Source organism: Lissotriton helveticus, chromosome 3_2 (genome assembly GCF_964261635.1).
Source record: "Lissotriton helveticus chromosome 3_2, aLisHel1.1, whole genome shotgun sequence".
NCBI classification, from domain to species: domain Eukaryota; kingdom Metazoa; phylum Chordata; class Amphibia; order Caudata; family Salamandridae; genus Lissotriton; species Lissotriton helveticus.
Window position 1 is genome coordinate 78,126,128 of NC_136062.1, and position 23,040 is coordinate 78,149,167.

A 23,040-nucleotide genomic window follows, 5' to 3' on the forward strand; every position below is an offset into this window, starting at 1 on the left:
AGCTCTGTGCCTGGTCCGCTTGGAGGTGTCACCCCTGAGACTGAATTCAAGGGACTCTATTTGGTTATGCAGCAGACAGAAGTTGCTAGTGCACCTGTCCATAGGACAATGGGGGGCAGCTATAAGAAGTTAGGCACCAGCTCTTTGAGCAATGCTACATCTTATGAATGTATAGCTTCAATATCTGCACGAGTCTATTTTCTTCATCATCCCACAGAGAACTTGTGCACTCACATCCTTCGTGTTTTTCAGTTCAGGGTTGCATGTCCAGTGAGCGATCTTCACATATCTAGCACCAAACTAATCCCAGTCTAAACAGACCCAACCTGCCATTACCCAGTGTGCGCAATATATGAACCTACCGTGAGAAGTTTGCGAAAACATGTTGAAATGGTGTCCAAGTATTAGTGCTGTGGCCCCTTCCTGCTTATGAGTTCTGGAACCAGGAATCACTTGCGCCTCTTTGATCCTAAGCAGTGCATGCAGTGTGGGAGAGATGAAAGCCCACAGAGTGACTGGGTGTTTGTGGAGATTGGATGTGAAGGAGCCTGGAAGCGATCAGCAAATCTTTGTTTTTCTTTTAGATGACCCTGATGGTCTTCACCAGTTAGACGGGACTCCCTTAACTGCCGAAGACATAGTGCAGAAAATTGCCATGCGGATATACGAGGAGAATGACCGAGGAGTGTTTGACAAGATCGTCTCCAAGCTTCTCAACCTCGGCCTGGTATGTTGTTTGAACAGAGGAGTTCTGTTTGCTGACTCGTATCAATGTTAATCACTGCAGACTATTGATGGAAGCTTTTAAGCAGCAGAACCCTTGCTTCCTGACTGTGTGAGCAAATGTTTGTCTAAGCACACAAAGTGATGGCCCCTACTTTAGCCTGGTGTACCCGGGCAATTATCGTCTACTGTCAGAGGAAAGGACATCATGCAAGCTTTAACCAGATGCTCAAATGCTCGAACAGTGGATGTGCTCGTGTTACCAATAAGTGTAATTATATTTGCTCTTCTTTCTGGTTCATCTGTTCTTCGACACTGTGTGTTTTTTGTTTTCTATTTTTTCCCAAGATTCTTCCGTTTTTTCTAAAATGATTTTTTCTCAAGTGTTTTTTGCTCTATTTTTTTGTATCCCTTTTCACATCTTAAACCACTTTTATTTTTTTTGGTACACTCTGTTTTTAGACCTCAACCTACAAACAGCTTTAGCTGTCTGTTGTCAAAGACCTCTTATCTTCAGTACACTATACATAGAGTGTGCTTTGGTTGTGCCCCTTGCTCATGGCACATGGCTCAAGGATTGCTTTCTTGTTTATCTCAGTTCCCTGCTCCACATGTAATGACGTTCCTACCTCTTCTGGTATTTGTCCCGCCCAGGAAGCATTCTGCTTTACCATGTTTCTAATTGGTTGACTCGTACCCTTCCAATGCTGATGAGTGGAGACTACTCTCTTCTATAAACTCACTTTATTTTTTAATAACTTTTTATATTTTATTGCAGTGAGGGTCCAGCAGCGTCACACTGATGCTTGGTCACTCTCATACTGGACCATTCTCTTCCCCCTGTTGTGTGACAACATGCGCACACTTTAATTGTTCATTTATAATTCCGAGATGGTCGTCTCCCGTATTAGAATTGCAAATTTAAAATAGCCTAAAAAGAAAAAGTATAAAATGGCCACTGCAGATGTGAGCACATGAACTTCAGCGAATGACTATTCTTATGCTTTAAGAAAATGCATTCAAACATGGCTGCCGTGGATTTGTGCTTATTCGCCTACATCCATAATGGCATTCATTCCATTCCTAATTAAACCCGGCGATAAAAAAAAAAAATGTGTCCCTTGGGTACGTTTTTGGCCACTCTGTTTCATCCATTGACCCGTTTTCATATATTGTCCCCAATGTTATATTTTTTAACTGCTTTATTTTCCATTGGCTTGTATGTTTTTTTCCTTAATGTAATTCTTTGATTCCTTTTTATGCCTTTTTACTTCTTGTTCATTTGTGTAATCTCTCTGCTTTAGTGCTTGACAATTCTCTTTCATTCATCGTTTATTATATTTCATTCTTTGGTGCCTCTTTTTCATTATGGTCCATTAGTTTTTTGTTTTTTTTTACCTCTACGTGTTGATATTTCACTCCTGAGTATTACCTTATGCCCTTTCTCACCTTTTCCATATTTCAGTCCTGTTTGATTTTTGAGCCATTTTATGTCTTGCTCTATGTATTGTTTTATTTTTTATTTTAAATAATTTGCCTCCAAATGTTTATCCATCTGTTTGTTTTATAATGGGCCTGGCCTCAATAAAATGCCATATATGCAGCGAGGCCTCAGCAAGACTGAAACATCCACTGTGGTCCACAGAGTGGTATGTGCACTCAGCCTCAAGTATTGTATTGTGTTGCATAGTTTTGGTAGTGTTTGTCTTACCTCATGCGTACTGCAATACTGTTAGATGTAAATGAGCCATGAATTAAACAGCAGAAACCATCTTGACAATAAAATGCATTGGCCTCAAGGCACGAACACAGGAATACGAGCCCTCTTATTGTTCAACCATTCTCTCACAAGAAGGCAGAATGTTTTACTGAAGATCTCCACCAGCAGACAAAGGACTGTTGTTCTCTGCCATCTTTTTTCAAAGAAGGTTGACTTTCCTTTGCATTGTTTTCGTGCTTTGAGCCTCCTGTGCCCCACACAGCTCTTAAAAACAGGGTCCGTGGAGATCTGCCGCCTTGAGGGCCACCATAGAATGTTAGGACCTCTAGGTCTCTACAACCTATTAGAGTCTGAAGGGGCCAGGTGAGCTACCATAACACAAAGTAGAGTTTCTAATGTCCTGATCATTTCAATTCTGTTGTGCAAGCTCTACGCAATAGTGTCTGTTCTTCAGGTCCCAGCCGTAAGGCACCAGCCTGGAAGGAAATGCACACGTGAAACGAAGACTTCCAAACCAAGGGCCTTATTTATGAAGGCCTTGCGCCACCGGTGCGTCACTTTTAACATGGGAAAAAGTGACGCACCGGTGGCGCAAGGCTTTCATAAATAAGGCCCCAAATGTCTATCGTCATCGAGCAGAGACCAGGAGAGTCCTATCAACAACAATAGGTCAATAAGCCAAGTCTTCTATTCAGTTTGAAGTCCAGTATACCCACTCCCTGCTTTATATAACACATCGTTTTAAGTCTGTCTTCTAAGGCAAGCGGTATTCACAAATGACTTCCCAAGAATTATTGACTAAGTCAGTTTCCAGCTATGCCAACCATGCACAGTTAATTATTTTCATCTACTCGAAATATTCACTATTAGAGCAGATTTATATTAGCATCGTGGATGAATCCATCAAGTTGTTTAATGGTTTCCCGCAGATCTGGCTCTTTTTCATAGCTATATATTGACTTATATCTTATTTTTCTAAACAGCGAGTCCAGCAATCTATACTTCAGAATCTCTGTATCTACGTGTATCACAATTTATATGAATGTTTTAGAAATTCTATTGTAAAAGGCGGCATATCCCATACACATCACTCATTTGTAATATTTTAGCATCCCCCCAACATTTTCAAGAAACCAGTTGATTACTTTTAAGTGTCTGGTTCCACCAAAATGAAGCTCCCGTTTTTATCCTAAATTGTCAGGCAATTCTAATGTGTATGAAGAATATTGTTTTAACCATGTGTACAAACAAATACATGAACTAGACTTGACCACCATGGCAGTCTGGTGGCATTCGTTGGAGCACCGTGGCAGTGGAGATTAATCCTTAACCCCACCAGCAACACATAGTGAGAGTTATTGCTCCCACACTGATGTGTGTCCATATGTGGGAGGTGGTGATCTTACATTCAAAAGTCCCTGTTTCCCCTGCTGGTCACAAGATTAGCTTGGCTAAATGGCTTCCATAGAGGAGAAGTGTACAGGTATGCATACACCCCAATCACTCCTCTAACCTACAGAAGTGGAGGCTGGCATATTTGATAACATAACTGACTTGAATGAGTATGTGCTTATTAGGTTGCAGTCCTAGAGTTGTAATCACTGTTTGTGTGCGTACTACTTTTTGATGGTATGCTAGGGAAGCCTTTCCCCTGACCAAAGATGTTGAGCGAAACATTGTATGAAGCCCTCTTTATTCTAAAGGGGGTCCTTCCATGCACCCCCTTTAGGGATTGCCAATATAGTCCGCCCTTCAAATTTTCATGTTCACAATTTTAATCCATAAATTCGAATGTTCTGATCAGTTTATACATATATCATTCGAGGTTTGATAAAATGTAATATTTATTTAGAGTTTGTTGATTAGTATCAATAAAATATATCCATTTCCTTTACAAAATCAAAAAGAACATTGTCGTTTCTTTCCTGAGATCTGAATAGTTTGTACATCACAATCCCAGTGAATTTCGGACCATTATTGTCATTCACCAGGAGCACTTGAATATGTATTAAATTCTTGAATCAGAGAAAGAAAATCAATTTACTGTAGAGTTCGGGCATAAACCCAGGACGCTAGCATTCTACATGGGCGCCATGTTCAGTGTAGTTCTACCCTAACATGCTTGTATGCTGACATTGAAAGGAAACTGACTATGGCTGGTCTGATTGGATAAGAGAACTCTGACACTGCTCCTATGCAGGTCACTGCACCTGAGAACAGCCTTAAAAAACATACCAGCCATGTATTGCAAATGTGTCTACATTGTACTGCAAGAGTTGATCTGACTCCTTGAAATTCAATCTTTGTTAAATAATTTGCTCACCATATTCCACCTGTATTTTTTATAGATCACGGAAAGCCAGGCATACACCTTGGAAGACGAGGTGGCGGAAGTCTTACAGAAACTAATCACAAACGAAGCAAGGACTCGCGAAAAAGAATCCGAGGATTTTGATTACCCCCCTGTCAGAACAGACAGCGAGACGGAGGAGAAAGTCGAGCAGAATATGGTAATTTTCCTTTGAACTAATGGGATCCGAGCCACTTCCCATGAGCGCAGCCAATCTCCTGCAGGCGGCCCGGGCCTGGGGAATAGTTATTTCTGTCTGCAGACGGTACGGAGCCTTTAATGGCTCGCTGCCTGACACACCGCGCACTCATACATCACGCAAGCATTATTTCTCAAAAAGGCTATTATGTCATCTTACACTCACGATCCAAAACAATTTTGTGTTGGAAAATAGGCTGAATATAGTAATGTTTTTCATTGTTCTAATGAGGTACATGGATTCTTTTAAATTCCCTCATAGTCATGTTGTTATTTCTTGGTGTTATGCCTTCTGTTTTGTTCCCTTCGCCCTCTCCCTCTCGGCCCCTAAGCGCTGAGCGCTTTATTCATTATACTTTGGCGTGCTATGCTATTGTATTGTAGCAGACAATGGAGAAGCGTAGATTAGATACAGTACCTCAGGGATCACTTGTGCGCTAGGTTGTACCCGAGGGCAGGGGCACAAAACAATGAAATGGCGGTGCCCCGGGTTTTCTCAATGAATCTAATCTGTTTCTACATTGTGGCCTGTGGAAGGGCGAGATTTTGATCGATACCTTATCACTATTGATCTAAACCCCGATCTGGTCGACTGAACCTTTGTTGCCTGTCATTGAAGGAAGAAAGTGCCTCTGTTACCAAGCTAGTTCACCCAATAAAGGACCCCGCTCCAAAAGATCACAAACAACTTCTAGCTTTCAAAAGTTTATTGTAAGGATAGGATAAGCTGCAAATACAGGCATCTCAGAATGAGATTCACGAGATACACAGGTCCAACTACATACATGTGCTCTCTGAAAGCCCTCAGACGAGCAACGGAAATTACTAACACAAGTTCTAAGAATAATAAAGCTATCAGCATTGACGCATATCTCTCCTTCATTTAAGTTGGAGGAAAACACACAGGTTAGGCTGTCCCTACCCTGCTCTAGATGGTATCCCTACTTAACCAAATCCCAACCTAACAAAGGTGTCAGCAGTGAATGACCCCCAAGGGAAGTCACTCACTCTTAGTCTCTTGGTGAAAACCTATAGTTCTCCAGTCATGACCCCTCTCTGCCTACCCATCCGCTCTCTAAAGGGTCCTCAGGCATCTGCTCTAACTCCACCCAGGGGTGCTGTCCCTAATACAAAACAGTCAACAACATTTGAGACGCCCCTCGTGAGACGCCCCTCACGTGGTGTAGCTTCTGGCTTTTTCCATGCTGCTTTGTATTGGGCCTCATACGTTGGAGTTGACCTTGCTTCTCAGACTCTTCTCCGGTCCGCTGATACCCCTTAAACATTCCTGAACCCTCCTCCATGTCTGGGCCGTCTCCTGAACAGACCTCTATTCATTTTATTTATAATTGGATTCCCCCTTTTCTCTTGCAGACAGACATCTGCAGCCAAGATCCCAACTCTCATAGACTTCCAAAAAGGTTCGCAACATTTCTTGGCCCAGACATGTACGTGTAAACCAACGTTAAAACATTTCAGGCCTACAATATTTCTCATAATGATTATAGCATTCAACTTCTTCATTAATTAAAGCATGTTAATACTCTTATTCTATTATTCAGTAAACACATCTATAAATCCTGGCCCATTAATGCAATGACCAAAACATTAGTACAATCTATGTCGTGAAAAGAAACACCTTCCCCTTCCCTTCTAGCTCTGGCCCTGAGGCCTACCACATTCTGCGTTTAACCACATGCCATCTTACATTTTAACAGCTACACGACATGGATTCAGGAATAATCACATCTAATAAAATCATATAGTGTCACACATTTCTGTATTAGTTCCACTTCTACTTAAATCTCTACATTAGCTATACATTCAGAATATAATTGCAGATACTATTAGCACTCATGGCATTTCTCCTCATGATTTGTGCTTACTACAGGTAAGTGTGATGCACTCATACATTTAGGTCAGTTTGCGCTCTCTCAGTTCCCCCCTTTGATGACCTCTCGGGGTCATCACTAACATTTAAACTGCAGTTACTGCTAGCATAACTTGTCTCTGCGCTTCCAGAGCCCTCAGACTCCTGTACTGATTATCTTGTATGGCAGCCAATCTCTGCAGCTGCTCTCTTTGGGCCCTTTCTGACCTTTTTGCTCTGTACCATTTGAATACCCTCACCAACCCCCACAATACGATCCCACAGATCAATATTATGATGATAGGTTTTAGTATATACCACACAAAGCTTTTGCCTAGGGTGGAAATCCACCCTCCAACTTCACTCATTCCGTGGCCCACCTTTTCCCAGACATTTTCTCTACTCAAGTCTTCGATCTCCTTGTGAATATCAGTTATGTTCCTAATAACTTTCTCAAGGGGCTTCGAATTGTCTGGAATGTAAGTACAACATTCCTGGACCTTCAAAGCCTTACAGACTCCGCCCTCTTTTGCTAGTAGGACGTCTAACGCAAGACGGTTCTGAAGAACCATAGCCCTTATCGATTGCATCTCTCCTTCTACCAGCATTAAGGACTGAGCAGTGCTGGCAGACAACCTGTCGACGACTGTTGCCAGTCGTCTAATTTTAACATCATTAAGGATTAGTCCCAAAAGAGGGAACATAGCTCCAAAGACATCTCCAACCATTTCTGCATCTCCTACATCTCTCCTTCCCCTCGATGATGTCTTGCCCTCGATGATCACTAAGTCTTGTGCATGATATATTTTGGGGAAGACAATTGCTAGGTAACATGATCCATACCAGTTGTCAGGTAGTCTCACGTAGGCATTTCTTCCACATACAAAATACACATTTGGAATCACTTGCATTCCCTTCAGGAAATCTTTAGTATAGTACTCTATATTGAAAGCATGTTCACAGTCGACTTCTCCCACGTATACATTTTCATAATACGTTTTGGCTCGGTGAAGACATAGCTTTCCTCTCTGCGTCTTATCTAAAGCTATTGGACCACTACTACCCTTTCTCTTGTGTGCCTTCTCTTCCTCGGTCCAATCTGTTTTCCATTGTCCTGATTTTTTCAAAATCTTTTGTCTCCTGTAACGATCATCCACCTGCCCTATGAACTTCTTCTCGACTTCTGACACTTTGCATGTCAGGTTATTCCTACGGGCATGTGAAGTATCTAAGGTAATCCAAGGAATGAAGAACTTGGCCAGTCTGTCTTCACTCTTCCAGTAGTCCCATTTGTTCATCTGCTTATAATTTGGGACTTCTGGCAACACTGAATCATAGTTGGAGAAATAGTATTCAAAACTATCTCTCTCATAAAATATACTAAGCAATAAGCTACATGTAATGCCATATGTCAGCGGGAGGTGATGATATCTAATGCCTTCATCTACAGACGCCGGCAACTGCATGCAGACGTAACAGTCCTTAACCTCCATGGCATCCACGTATTCATATAAGAGTTTAGCATAAGCATTTGACCTAAAGTCTCCTTGGGACTCATCTACGTGTAACCTGCGGGCTTCTGCAGCTAATAACGCTTTCTCTTGAGTGTTTTCCCTTTTCTCACCAGCAACAGTGGGTGTAAGCGTTTCTACAGATTTCACATCAGTTACCTTCGCCTCTTCCTTATGTCCCTTTACATAAGAAATTGTTACCACTAAAGCTATCAATATTATCACTCCTACTATTAGTGTACCTATTATACATTTAGCTCTGCGGTTCTGGGTGCCGGCTTCCATTTCGTCAGACAATATGGCTCTCTCTTATCTTAGCAAAAAGTTCTTTTCTTCTCGTTCCTTTACAGTCTCTTTTTAATCCTTTTGTCTTTAGAATCCACACAACTGGAAGCTGACAACCTTCTTCGCAAAAGTCCTTTAACAGTTCAATAAAGACAACCCTAGCCCTTCTCCATCAACTCAAGGGAAGTTCCCTAATATTCTCTGCTTCCTGGGCGCTAGGTAATCTTCTTTTTTTTTTTCTGCTCGCTTTATTTACAAAGTCCTTTAAGCATCTACTATCAGGTTTGTGCCTGCAGCTTCGATAGCAAAGTTCAGTATTTCCAAACGAAGATTGTGCTCTTCATGGGCTGTTATCGTTGTACCAAAGTCGGGGAATTGCAATTCTGAGAGAAACATATGTTTTAACTTGCTGAGGCGGGGAGGTCTGGGGAGCATGAATGTTAGTGACCCTTCTTGTTCGACTCCGGGTACCAACAGTCGTATTTCCACGGTGACGATGGGCTCAGAACTGGACACCACCACCGCTCGGATCCTCCCTGTCTCCTGTTTCACAGACATTTGTCGCCAGATATGTCCACTCAGGGGTGGAGTATCTTCTGCTAGGCACACGCACTCTTCTTGACCTTCTTCGGTCCGGTGCTTCAGCGCCCTGAACACCTTCTTCCGGGTCTGAGTCTTCTGATATCGGAGGAAGGGTTATCTCTGGAGTTGACCTCAAGCTAGAGCTCCTTCTTTGCGGCCAATTAGCTTCTCCACGTGCCCTTCTACTCCTTCTCCTTCTTGTCTGTTCTCGCTCTCTGTCAGACCTGTCAGTGTCTGACTCGTACTCCCAGCTACTTTCTCCTTCTGTAGCGTCGTCTGTTTCGCTGTTGTACTGACCGTCCTCAGCTTGGTCAGACTCGTTCCCTGCTTCCGCTGGCACCTCTACAGCTTGGCTAGCCCCCTCTATGGCTTCTCGGTCCTCTGTTGGACGTCTATCCGAGAGAGGAGCTGTTTCTTCCAGAGGTGCTGGAACCCTTCGCGTATGTGACGCGTGGATCCAATTGGGCAGGCCTCCCACCTTCACAGCCGTGTTCGTGATCAGGATGATCTGGAAGGGCCCACGCCAACGAACATCCAGGCAGCTTCTTCTCACATGTTTTTTCACCAGGACCCAGTCCCCAGGGTACAGGTCATGGCACGGGCCCTGGCACGATGGAACCTCGGCAGCCTGCACCTGAAGGGACACAGAACGAATGGCGTCAGACAGCCCCTTACAATAGTCCAGGATCATATCATCTGTGATATTTAACAGTGCAGTAGTTGGGACAGATGGCAGCCTCATTGCTCTCCCCATTAACACCTCATGTGGTGACAACCCCGTTCTTCTGTCTGGGGTACTACGAAGGCTCATGAGGACCAATGGCAGGGCGTCAGGCCAACTCAGGGTCGTTGAGGAACACACTTTTGCAATTCTGGCCTTGATCGTGCCATTGATCTGCTCCACAATTCCTGAGGCTTCTGGTCGGTAACTGCAATGCAATTTCTGATCTATGTTCAGAGCCGCACAAATCATCTTCACAAGCTCGCTGTTGAAATGCGTTCCCCTATCTGATTCCAAAAAGGCCGGCACCCCGAAGCGCGGAATGAGTTCCCTAAGCAGTAACTTAGCCACTGTGAGGGTGTCGCACCTACGTGTAGGGTATGCCTCAACCCATCTGGAGAATACACAAACAACCACCAGGACATAGCGGAGGCGGTTGCACCTCGGCATTTCAATGAAATCTATCTGCATTCGATTGAATGGACCTCCAGACCTTCCTATGTGACTCAGTGCAACTGGTGTTCTTTTTCCTACGTTCAGCTGCTGACAGGTCACACAACGCTGGCACACTGCTTCTGCTGCTATTCTAAACTTAGGATTGTACCAGGTCTGTCTAAACACTCTCAGCATAGCATCTCTCCCTAAGTGTACGGGACCATGTATGAGTCTGGCCATTGGACTCACCATCTCATTGGGCAACACTGCTCTGCCGTCTGCTGAGACCCAAAAATGGGACTCACCCATTACACATCCTGCCTTTTCCCATGTTTCTTTTTCAAAATCAGGAGCATTTTCTTGCATGTTTGACAGTTCATCCCAAGTATCAACAGTTTCCAATATCATGGCTAATTCAGTCCTTACATTTATTCCACCCACTTCCACCTCTGTGAAAGAGTACCCTTGCTCCGCGCAATACCGCGCAACTTCATCAGCATATCTATTGCCTTTCGAAACGAAGTCCTCATTTCTGGTATGTGCGGTGCACTTTACAACTGCGATACCTGCTGGGCATTGCAACGCCTCTAACAACAGGCGCACAAACTCTCCATTGCGAATGGGAGAGCCTGAAGAGGTCATGAACCCTCTTTGAGACCATAACTGCCCGTAATCATGAACCACCCCATAACCATATTGGCTGTCGGTGTATATGGTGACTCGAATTTGATTGCTTGCCAAGCAAGCACGTGTCAAGGCAATAATCTCGGCTACCTGAGCGGAGTGTACTCCTTCCAGGCACCCAGCTTCCACAACTCCAGTAATTGTACAAACAGCATAAGCTGCTCTCAACTGCCCAACTTCGTCTCTTACACATGAGCCATCGACAAAGAAAATTTCGTCTGGGTCGGTCAGTGGCTCATCTACGATGTCGGGTCTGGGTTTGGTGCATAGTTCAGTCACATCGAGGCAGTCATGGTCTGTACATTCATCATCATCCTCGATATCATTTGGGAGTGGCATCAAGGTGGCAGGGTTCAAAACAGAGCATCTCCTGAGGGTCACATTCTCTGCAGCAAGAATAACTTGCTCATAGCGCGTGAGCCTGCTGTTGGTCAGATGCTGTGTTTTGGTCCTGGTCATCAACAGTTCAACAGAATGGGGCACGCACACCTCTAACGGGTGCCCCATGACGATATTTTCACATCTTTCAATGCTGACACCCGTTGCAGCAACGGATTTGAGACATCCGGGCAACGCTGCGGCTACTGGGTCTAAAGTAGCCGAGAAATAAGCAACTGGTCTGCGGGCATTCCCATGGATTTGGACTAACACAGACAACGCGCAACCTTCTCTCTCACAACAGTAAAGCAAAAATGGTTTATTGTAATCAGGCATTCCCAATGCCGGAGCACGACACAGGTCCTCTCGCAGCTGTAGGAATGCCATCAAACAGTCTTTGTCCCATGGTACCGGATCGCTCACCTCCTTGTGCGTCAGTTTTTGCAAGGGCTTTGCTTTCAGGGAAAAGTTCGCGATCCACTGTCGGCAATAACCCACCATCCCTAGGAACATCCTGACCTCTCTCTGTGTCTTAGGCGCATTCATTTTCATGATCGCCTCTATCCTGTCTGGTGACACCTTTCGTTTGCCTTTCTCTATTCTGTGTCCCAAGTACTGCACCTCTGTCAGGCAGTACTGCAATTTTCCCGGGGACACCTTGTGCCCATTGGCAGCTAGGTGATTTAACAAAGCAATGGAGTCCTCCCTGCAAGCTTCTTCTGTTTCTGACGCCACGAGGAGGTCGTCTATGTACTGGACCAGAACTGACTTCTGGGGCAGCACTAGACTTTCAAGATTTTTCTTCAAAAGCTGGTTAAAGATCGATGGGCTCTCTGTATACCCCTGAGGAATGCGACACCATGTTAGGACGCGACCTTCCAGCTTAAATGCGAAAAGAAAATGGCTTTCTTCGTCCAGAGGGATCGAAAAGAAAGCCTGACAAAGATCGATCACAGTGAACCACTCAGCTTGGAATGGAATCTGAAACAGTATCACTGATGGATTCGGCACCACTGGACAACACGAAACGACTATGTTATTAATCTTTCGGAGGTCCTGCACTATCCGAAATTTCCCATTTGGTTTCTGCAGACCCATAATCGGGGAGTTGCATGGACTACCCACGATTTCTTTCAGTATTCCCTGTTTAATCATGGACTCGATCACGGGTTTTATGCCTGCAATCGTTTCTGGAGTCAATTTATATTGGGGTGTTCTTGGGAACTCAGCATGCGGTTTCACTACAATTTTCACTGGGTCCACCCCTTTGACCAATCCTATCTCTTCCCCAGTGAAATCCCATACTTCTGGTGCCACTGTCTCTCTCAAGTCCCAGGGGAGCTCATCTACTGTCAAAGTAGGGTACAGCTCCACGCATATTCTTGAGTTTGCAACTTTGAAGTCTGCGTCATCATCATTGGTCAATACCTCCACTCCCTGAGGTGTACAGTATATAGTACAATTCAATTTACACAACAGGTCTCTCCCTAGCAGACACACAGGACTTGAATCGCAAACCACAAACTGGTGCTCATCGCTGTACTTCCCTATTTTCACCTGTACCGGTTCTGTCAATTGGCTGGTTATTCTCCTGTTTGCGACCCCCACCACTTGTATGGTCTCTCCAGACATGGGCAGGTCTGGAACTGCAGCTGATCTGATCGTGGACCTAGTGGCTCCTGTGTCCACCAGAAATGTCGTGGGGCACCCTGCTACTTCTGCTTCGACATAGGGTCCCCTCTGGTCCACCTCCAAGGCTGCCCCGAGGGTGCAGTCTTCTCTTTCCACTCTCTGTCCGGTTAATGGGTCCACATAATAGCACTCTTCTCCTTCTACAAACAGGGGCATCTGTCTATAGGTCTTACCCATATTCCCTACTCGGGGAGGTTGCGGGAACTGGGCTCGGGGAGGAGCCCCCCCCCCTTTGAGCACCTTTCCCTGGTATGGCGTCACCCCTCTTGTAGGCGCGCTCTGGACCTCTTCCTCCCCTATCTCTTGTTCTCCTATCTCTACATTGTAGGGACACTCGCGTTTCCAATGCCCCACCTCGTTACACTGGTGGCACCTAGTCGTTTTCTTCAAGGCAGCTATGTCTAATCTGGGTCTAAAGGTGGAACTCTCCTCATTGCCCTTGTTCTGACTGTACTGCTTCTTTCCTCCTGTACCTATTCCTTGCTGCTGTTGCTGCTGTCCCCCCTTTCCTGCTGCCTGCATCTGTACCACCATCAACTTTTCTTTTAGTTTCCTAGCCTTGGAGTCTATCTCATCACAGCAGTACCTGGCATACCTCAGTATTTCGTCCAGGGGTTTACTTTGCCAACAAATCGAGTGTTGCTGAATCATTAAACTAATATCCGGTCTCAGTCCCAGGACGAACTTGGACACGAATTGCCCTATGTCTTTTGGATCCATTACATCCAGGCCGCTATACTGTTTAAACGCCTTCAGCAATCTCTCGTAATATTCGTGGACGGTCTCTTTGGGTTCCTGTCTGGTTCGGTCTATTCTGACCCAATCTATGTCTTGCATTGGCACTTTCTCTTTCAGCCAAGTCATCACTCTCTCGAATTTTTCCATCACAATCTCGGACGGCCCATTAGTCTTAGCATCTCTCTCCGGCTCCGTTGTGGGCCACTCAGCGCTAACCTTGCATGCTGTCCACAGATCTCCTGGTACTACAATGTCGAACAGCGTGTTCAGATCTATCCATAGGACCTTTGAGATTTTTACAAATCTCTCGACTTGCTTGTACCACTCCACTGGGTTTTCCCGCAATTTGGGGAAGGAGGTGGTAAAAGCAGCTAAATCTCCCCTACTCCAAGGGACATGCACATAGTTCCCATTGGCGACTTCACGCAAAGGGTATGCTTCTATTCCCTGCAGCCTTCCTGGTGTCATACCAAGCGTGCTTCTCCTGACGGTCCCTTTCTTGGACCACCTCTCTTCCCACTTATCTAGTGCCCTCCATGTCCTTATTCCAGTGATCAGTTCCCTTATGTGCGTTTTCAGCCCAATCGTTCTCCTCTCATCTAGGTCTCGATCTGTGTAATGTAGCCTGTGGTTACCCTGTAATGCTTTGGTTCTTGACAGGTCCACCATATATTTGCCTGCTAGTTCGACTAACTTCTCATGGATTGCTCTCGCTTTTCGAGTGATGTCCTTTGCCATATACAGTATTTCATCCTGCTCATACATTTCTATTCTTTCTAAAGGCAGGGTACCATCTATCATGTCATCCAGGTCTGACCTTAAGCTGGCGACATCGAGCCTCTTAGCTTTTATCTCAGCTCGCAATATGTCTTTCGAAGGGGGCTCACTGGTCTCCCTACCATCCCAACTCCGAGCTCTACGTTTGGGCTCGGGAGAGTTAATGAGTGCTCTCCCTTGCTCCCATCTCTCCAGGTCCCATGCTCGGCCATCCGATCTTGGAAGGTGATGGAACACGGGCCTGTTACCCCCACTCTTGCTCTGCCCACTCTCTCCTGCTTCTCTCCTTTCGCCGTACGCCTCTCTGTTATTTTCCCTCTGGTCGCTACTCTCCCTTTGCCTAGTATCGCTCAGTATCCGATACGATCCTTCCTGGTTCCCCATATTCCCTGGGCTGCGCTCATTTCCGTCATCACAGGGACTATGGTGCGACCTCTCACAACTCCCATTCTGTTCTCTGGTGCCGGGCACACAGTGTGGACACTTAAAGCTGTTTCTGTACTCTTGCGCTCTCCTCTCCCCTTCACTGAGTATTGGGCGCGCCACCCCTCCACTCCCGGGGCCCCCGTTTTCCAGGTCTGTTCTATCCCCACTCCGGGCCCAATGGGTGACTCCCCTACTATCTCTCTCTCTCCCGTCCCACTCCGGGTTGCTCTCCCCAGCCCCGCAGTGAGTCCGAGCTCTGCTGTCCTGACTTTCCCTTTCAGCTTCTGCAGCTATGATGCTCTTGTGAGCCTCCACTGCCTCATCCCACTTCTTCATGTACTCATTTAGCTCTTGAAAGGATTTTCGTCCAGATCCCCTCAGATCCACTGGCCATCTAGGGCCCCCAGGGTCCCCTCCTGGATCCCCTGCTGTGTGCATCGGGGTGCTCCACTCTCTTGGTATCGGCATCTGACTTGGGGAATTAATCGTATCGTTCCTCCTTGCCGTCCCTGCTCTTTCTCTGTCCTTCCGTACCCGTTCTTCCCCTCTTGCTCTTTCTTGGTCATATATCGATATTATAGGACCTATGGTAACAGGTACCTGTAGTGCATCTGGTAATGCGTAGGATGTGGCGCTCTCCGTTTCCGGCGCTCTTTGTACCACAAACCTCCCGACTACCTGTTGCACCTGACTAGGCTGGGACAGCTCTTTCTTTGCCTCAGGATCCCACTCTGAACTGGGAAGCGGTCCATGCTCCCCTGCATTGCCCCCCTTTTCCCTTTCACTATGCTCGACCTCCCCCCCTGCTCTATTATACGGGGGTGGCCTGTCTGTCAATAATCTGTTTATCAGGCTGTCCTCTGTTTCGCTCTCATCATCTTCTTCTAGGGGGCTTTTATTTCCGGGCACCTCTAACACTGGGTACAGTTTATTTACTTCCATGTTATGCACTCTCCATCTTTTAGCATCCGCATCCCACCTGGCATCCTGCACTGCCCTTACCGATCGTTTCACCCTTTCTTGTCGTCTGTTCATATTTTTTTCATGCGCTGCCCTAATCCATGCATCAAGAGCTTCAAACTGGGTCGGTCTAGGCAAGGGTCTCATTGAGGTCATGACTGATTTTAATCGATGTAACACCTCTAATCTGAACGTCCCGTACTTCGGGAACGTCAGTTCCTCATTTCCTTCCGTAATCTTACTCCACTCTGATATCCAAAGGATCGTATGCAACCCAACATTCACTGCCATGTAACGAGCCGGCGTACCCTCCGGCGGGGCTTCTTCCCCTTCTTCCGATCCCCGCTTCTCTTTTTTAAACACCGCTCTCAGCCATTTAAAACACTTCATAATTATACGCACAATATCCAGCCTCGCTACTCTGTTTACTTCCTGATGACAATCCACCAATCCTAACGCGGCTTTGCTAACTTGGCCTATCGCAGCGCGGTCTTTCTCCGGTCGGCCAATCACGTCGCGACACTTTCTGACGTCTTTGCTAGCTGGCCTATCACAGCGCGGTCTTTCTCCTGTCGGCCAATCACGTCGCGACACTTCCTGACGTCACTTTTCTCCGCTTCGCAGCAGCACCCCTCCTTTCTCAACTCGTCTCCCGGTCATGCATGCGTCCCATTCATACACCGAAAAATGACTACTTCCGACCAAGCGGTCACTTCCCTCGACTGTACGTCCACAGTCTATATGTAATTGTCAACACAACTGACGAAATGTCTATCGTCTCTCTGATAGGTTGCTTACACACACAGTAACCTCCGACCAGCGTCCGTTACTCACGCACTCACTCTTACGTTCCCCCTATCTCGGTCTTTCGGGTGATCAATGGTACCTCATGACCCCCTTCACTCCAGTTGACAATTACTCTGGGTGTCCGATACACCCGAACCACTTAAGCTCTCCTTGAACTTAAGATTTCCACCGGTTGCGCGCGCTCACAACCTGTTCCACAGTCACTCTACAGACATTCAACTCCGCCAGACATTACAACATAGATACAATACAAAACACCGCAATCTAACACGCATAACCCTTTATACTCACTCTCGACCGATACTGCTGCTTTTTCTGTCTCACGTCATCCGGATCTTCTTCAGCGGGCGGTTCTTCCGATCATCGATTTCTAGGGGCCTTGGGGTAAGCTAACCTGGCCTAGGTCACCGTCCTCAAGAAGGCAACCATCCTCTATAGCTACCAACTGGAAGGGCGAGATTTTGATCGATACCTTATCACTATTGATCTAAACCCCGATCTGGTCGACTGAACCTTTGTTGCCTGTCATTGAAGGAAGAAAGTGCCTCTGTTACCAAGCTAGTTCACCCAATAAAGGACCCCGCTCCAAAAGATCACAAACAACTTCTAGCTTTCAAAAGTTTATTGTAAGGATAGGATAAGCTGCAAATACAGGCATCTCAGAATGAGATTCACGAGATACACAGGTCCAACTACATACATGTGCTCTCTGAAAGCCCTCAGACGAGCAACGGAAATTACTAACACAAGTTCTAAGAATAATAAAGCTATCAGCATTGACGCATATCTCTCCTTCATTTAAGTTGGAGGAAAACACACAGGTTAGGCTGTCCCTACCCTGCTCTAGATGGTATCCCTACTTAACCAAATCCCAACCTAACAAAGGTGTCAGCAGTGAATGACCCCCAAGGGAAGTCACTCACTCTTAGTCTCTTGGTGAAAACCTATAGTTCTCCAGTCATGACCCCTCTCTGCCTACCCATCCGCTCTCTAAAGGGTCCTCAGGCATCTGCTCTAACTCCACCCAGGGGTGCTGTCCCTAATACAAAACAGTCAACAACATTTGAGACGCCCCTCGTGAGACGCCCCTCACGTGGTGTAGCTTCTGGCTTTTTCCATGCTGCTTTGTATTGGGCCTCATACGTTGGAGTTGACCTTGCTTCTCAGACTCTTCTCCGGTCCGCTGATACCCCTTAAACATTCCTGAACCCTCCTCCATGTCTGGGCCGTCTCCTGAACAGACCTCTATTCATTTTATTTATAATTGGATTCCCCCTTTTCTCTTGCAGACAGACATCTGCAGCCAAGATCCCAACTCTCATAGACTTCCAAAAAAGTTCGCAACATTTCTTGGCCCAGACATGTACGTGTAAACCAACGTTAAAACATTTCAGGCCTACAATATTTCTCATAATGATTATAGCATTCAACTTCTTCATTAATTAAAGCATGTTAATACTCTTATTCTATTATTCAGTAAACACATCTATAAATCCTGGCCCATTAATGCAATGACCAAAACATTAGTACAATCTATGTCGTGAAAAGAAACACCTTCCCCTTCCCTTCTAGCTCTGGCCCTGAGGCCTACCACATTCTGCGTTTAACCACATGCCATCTTACATTTTAACAGCTACACGACATGGATTCAGGAATAATCACATCTAATAAAATCATATAGTGTCACACATTTCTGTATTAGTTCCACTTCTACTTAAATCTCTACATTAGCTATACATTCAGAATATAATTGCAGATACTATTAGCACTCATGGCATTTCTCCTCATGATTTGTGCTTACTACAGGTAAGTGTGATGCACTCATACATTTAGGTCAGTTTGCGCTCTCTCACCTGCGTACTGCAGAGTATTTCTGTCTTGTGTTTGGCTGCACAAAATACATATCTCTGTTAGCAGCTGGAATAGTTTGCACCGTCCTAGTAAAGTCAAAAGCTAGCAAAATTATGTTTATCTATGTATTTGTTTATGTGAACATCAGTGGCGGCCACCACAAAACGAAAGTGGGGGGCGGGGATGAGGGGTGTTGCAGGTTTGGCGGTCAATTTAGGGGAACAAAATTATTTTAAAACGTATCTTTCGCTGCCGCCGACTCTGATGCCTACGGCCGCCTCGGCGCTTCTCTCCTGGCAGTCTCTGGGAAAGCATAGGCTCTCCACCCAATCCAGACTCTGCTCTCATGCTGCTCTCATGCTATGAGAGCAGCGCCAGGATCGGTCTGAGCGGGCTGATGTGCCACACAGACAGTGCTTGGGAGCCTGCAGCTTTCCTCCAAACCAGCAGTGCAAAACATCTGGTTTTGGCCGGCCAAACTGACATTCATACTTCTAAGTGCCCGCCACTCCTCCCCGTCATGGCCACGCCCTACATGCTTGCCTAAGCCAGAGCCAGTCACAGAAAAAATTATTTTCTTTAATTATCATTTTATTTTTCTGTGACTGTCTCTGACGAGTGGGGTGATGCTCCTCCGGCATTACGGAGGAGAATTCACTGGTGAGCATTGTCAGGATCCAAACGGACATCTATCTGTTGAAGAAATAAGACATTGAGTGGTAAAAGGAAAGTGTACAAAACAATCGAATAGTAAAACACTGATATACACTTCAAGGAGAAGACAGTCTGAATCAGAATAAGACAGACACTTCTTCTAACTGAAGGGAGGCAGAGGTAGTCGAAGGCCTGCCAGCAGGTCCTCCCGTCCTTGGTGGCTGACCTTGAAAAGATTCGGGATGCTGTCTGAAAAGCTGACAGACACCGATCGGACTGTTAAAGATGTTGGGTGTAAACAGAGGTAAATAAAAAGTGGGCTGCCAAATGCTAGCGGCCCGTCCCGAAATGGACTAGAATGCGGCAAAGTTTTGCTGACAGGATTGTTAACTCGGTTTTATGACAGCTGACGTCTTCATCTCCTCCTGATAGTTTTTGAGAGGGATGATGTCTCTAATGAAGGGGACAGCTGGACACTGGTGACCTGAGACACTCATGCGCTTCAGTATGGTTCCCTGTGACTCTGTGTATAGAACCTTACAGGACATATACAGGTCGTTGGACGGCAATGAAGATGATTTAAAAATGTTCATTGAAAGACCTGATTTATTTGTGCAGGCTTGCAGGAAAGAGCCTGTGGAAGCTGGCTTAACTACAAGGCATAATAAAAAAAGTCAGGTACACTGAAGCATTTCATTTGATCAAACTCAAGAAAGAAGTCTGCAAAGGATTCGTATGTACCCCCAGTACCATGCAAGCTGTTCTAGTGATGAAAGTACACTCTGTTCGAGGACTGGACTTCTAGCCTCTCAATGTACTTGGTTCAAAACTATTAGCCTATTTTGGTATGTTGAAAATATTTTTAGAGATGGATAAAAATGTTGCAGGAAAATGTAGCAGATTTTATGAGTGGTTCAGAAATATGTCAGATGTGTCAGAAGGATGTTCCTACTGACAGCACCTTCAATTCATCGCTCACTTGCTCCACTCCTGCCCCTTAACCGTATAAACGACCGGGCACCATGTAAGCTGCTCTGTCCCGGCTCACCCCCTTCTGCCAAGAAATATCTTAAACCAGACCACTAAGACAACCTGTAGCCTTGCAATACAGGATCCTACTCCAGCAGATTTGTAAAGGTCCTTGTACACTCTATGACCGTGGACAGAACTATGCAGATATAACAAATACAGCTGAAAAGCATTGGCAATTCCAATAGGTGTGTCTTATAGATGCAATTGTTTCCAGTCCTAGACTGCCATAGCCTTTCATCCACGCACTGATGCAATTTTTAATGTACCCATTACACAACCACAATAAATCACACACACAAGCTCAACAGCATGTGCAAGATAAATTCAACACAATAAAAGTAGAAGAAAAATAAAAAACGATAGTGCCTACAAGTGGCAGGCATATGCTTGTAATAACAAATATAATTAAGCATGATAGCATCTAGCAATGGTATTGTCCCCAGCTTATCGGTCTTTTAAAGCCCCAGCATGACAGACACGTTTCGATCCAACATATTGGCCATCTTGTAATGGTAAAACAGTGATATGTTATGGACAAGATCGTTGCATGATGGCTACCTGGCTTAGGTGCAGTGGCTGTTAGGATGAAGCACTCTGCAGATTAAATGAATAGTAAACAAGCAACATATTAGCACTGGGTGTGTGTCTGTGAAAATAAAGATAGGAGAAGGAAATCAATAAAAAGGAACATATACAAGTGGAAAATAGAAAACTAAAAAATTGGCTCACCAGCCAATCACTGGAACACACTTATTTTCACGATTATGTGCACCTATGATTAGAAAAATGCTATCACGCCACAGGGCAAGAGAACCACTGGTAGAAGTAGGCTGACCCATTGCCTCATGGTGTCATGGATGGATGGAAGCAGAGTGTAAATGACACCCAGAGAGACCAATAACAGAAGAAGGCTGACCCAAAGCCTCTCTAAATATGAATGTGTAAATGTATGTATCCATATATTTTTAATGATCCTCGTAAAAAACTAAGCCTGTCAGACCATCCAAAGGCATTCTTGCAAGAATTCTTACAGTGTGAATTTTTCATTTTCTACCCATAAGGTTTGCTAAAGAGGGAAATCAACACCAAAATCCTTTCTTCTAATCGTAATCTGGGGGACTTCATGTAACAAAATACGTGTCTCTAGGCTTTAATACAGTGCAATAACAATCCACCTTCAGATGTATTTTGGCTCTAAATTATGCATTCATAATAAATAAATCAGGCCTACTGACTTTGTCATAAGGTTTCATAATAATCAGATCTTTGGCATCTGAAATAATGTTTCCAAATGACCCGAACAGGCCTGTGCTGTTTACCATTGGCTTGTCTGCATAACCATCCAAACCTACAGCACTGAGCATAAGCTTTCCCTCAAGGCAACCATCAGATTTTCCATAATATAATGATAAATATGTACACAATTACAGTTTTTAAAGCAGTATAACATTCCTCCTAAGAGGATGTAATAAAAGTTATAATATTGAAAATCTTTTATTTCCATGGTTTGAGTGGGTCTCCAACAGCAAAACCATTGCCTACTCCAGTCATTCTGGGATTCAGTGTTACAAATATTTCCTTAAAGGCTGATTGCCTTTAATACATGCTTTTCACAATGAATAAGCCAGGCCTACTGACGTTGTCATGACTTTTTTTAATAAATAGATCAGACCTATGGTATAAGACATAACCGCTTCCAGAGAATACATTATGGTTATAACCTTTTTCATTGGCCTGTCCCCATTACTCATTCAGGCCTTCACGCCTACAGTATTGAGCGTAAGCTGTCCCACAAGGCAACTGTCAGGCAAACACTGATAACATTACAAATACGTACACAATTACAGTTGGCAAAGCAAAATAATAGATAGATAGATAGATAGATAGATAGATAGATAGATAGATAGATAGATAGATAGATAGATAGATAGATAGATAGATAGATAGATAGATAATGTCTATGAATGGGAAGGGACATCCAGTTTAAAAACATAAATTACGCCATATGCTATACTAAATATGCATTTACGTGTTGGCTTATGGAATATGTAGTTTATAGTATTCTATGTCATACATCTATGCCATATAGCACCAAGGAATGCAGTGTATGGGACATGGGCACATTCCCTCACCACATGTAGGCACGCTAAATCTAAGTACTGGGATTACATTTTTCCATTCGACTATCATTGAAGAAGCAGATGTGCAGATCCACCCGTTTTCAATTTTCAACTATATAATTTTTTGCCATCCATGCAAACAAACCATAATCATAAACATAAACCATAAACATTTAAAATACCGCAAAGCTTTTCTTTCCGAAAGCTAAACAGAATCATTTTTCACAGTGAAACATTGGTAAGAGAGTAACCCGCAGAGACCCGAGGATATCGCCGCTTCATGTGCACGGCACCCTGGGTAAGGCTTTTATCAGGGGCCGCTACTGAAACCTGAGGCCTGTGTCCTTGAGTGCGCCTGATTACTGGAAACCTAGAGAAGGCAGGACGGTTCCCGCCAAAACGGATCTATCTTTAATTTATTTATTTATTTATGCATTTTTATATAGCGCGGACTTTACCCGAAGGTGTCAGAGCGCTTCACAAAAGGAACAGAAATGAAACATAGTGAGAAACATTACAAAAGAAC

General features: G+C 44.8%; 1 protein-coding gene across 2 annotated transcripts in view; it reads left to right on the plus strand.

Moving 5' to 3' along the window:
- Positions 1 to 23,040, plus strand: part of SCG3 (secretogranin III) — a 272,632-nt gene that overhangs the window by 12,287 nt on the left and 237,305 nt on the right. For both annotated transcript variants that reach the window (XM_078684829.1, XM_078684830.1), the window contains 2 exons: positions 585 to 727; positions 4,792 to 4,953. In XM_078684829.1, coding sequence (XP_078540955.1) covers positions 585 to 727; positions 4,792 to 4,953 — 305 coding nt within the window. The remainder of the gene's footprint in view (positions 1 to 584; positions 728 to 4,791; positions 4,954 to 23,040) is intronic.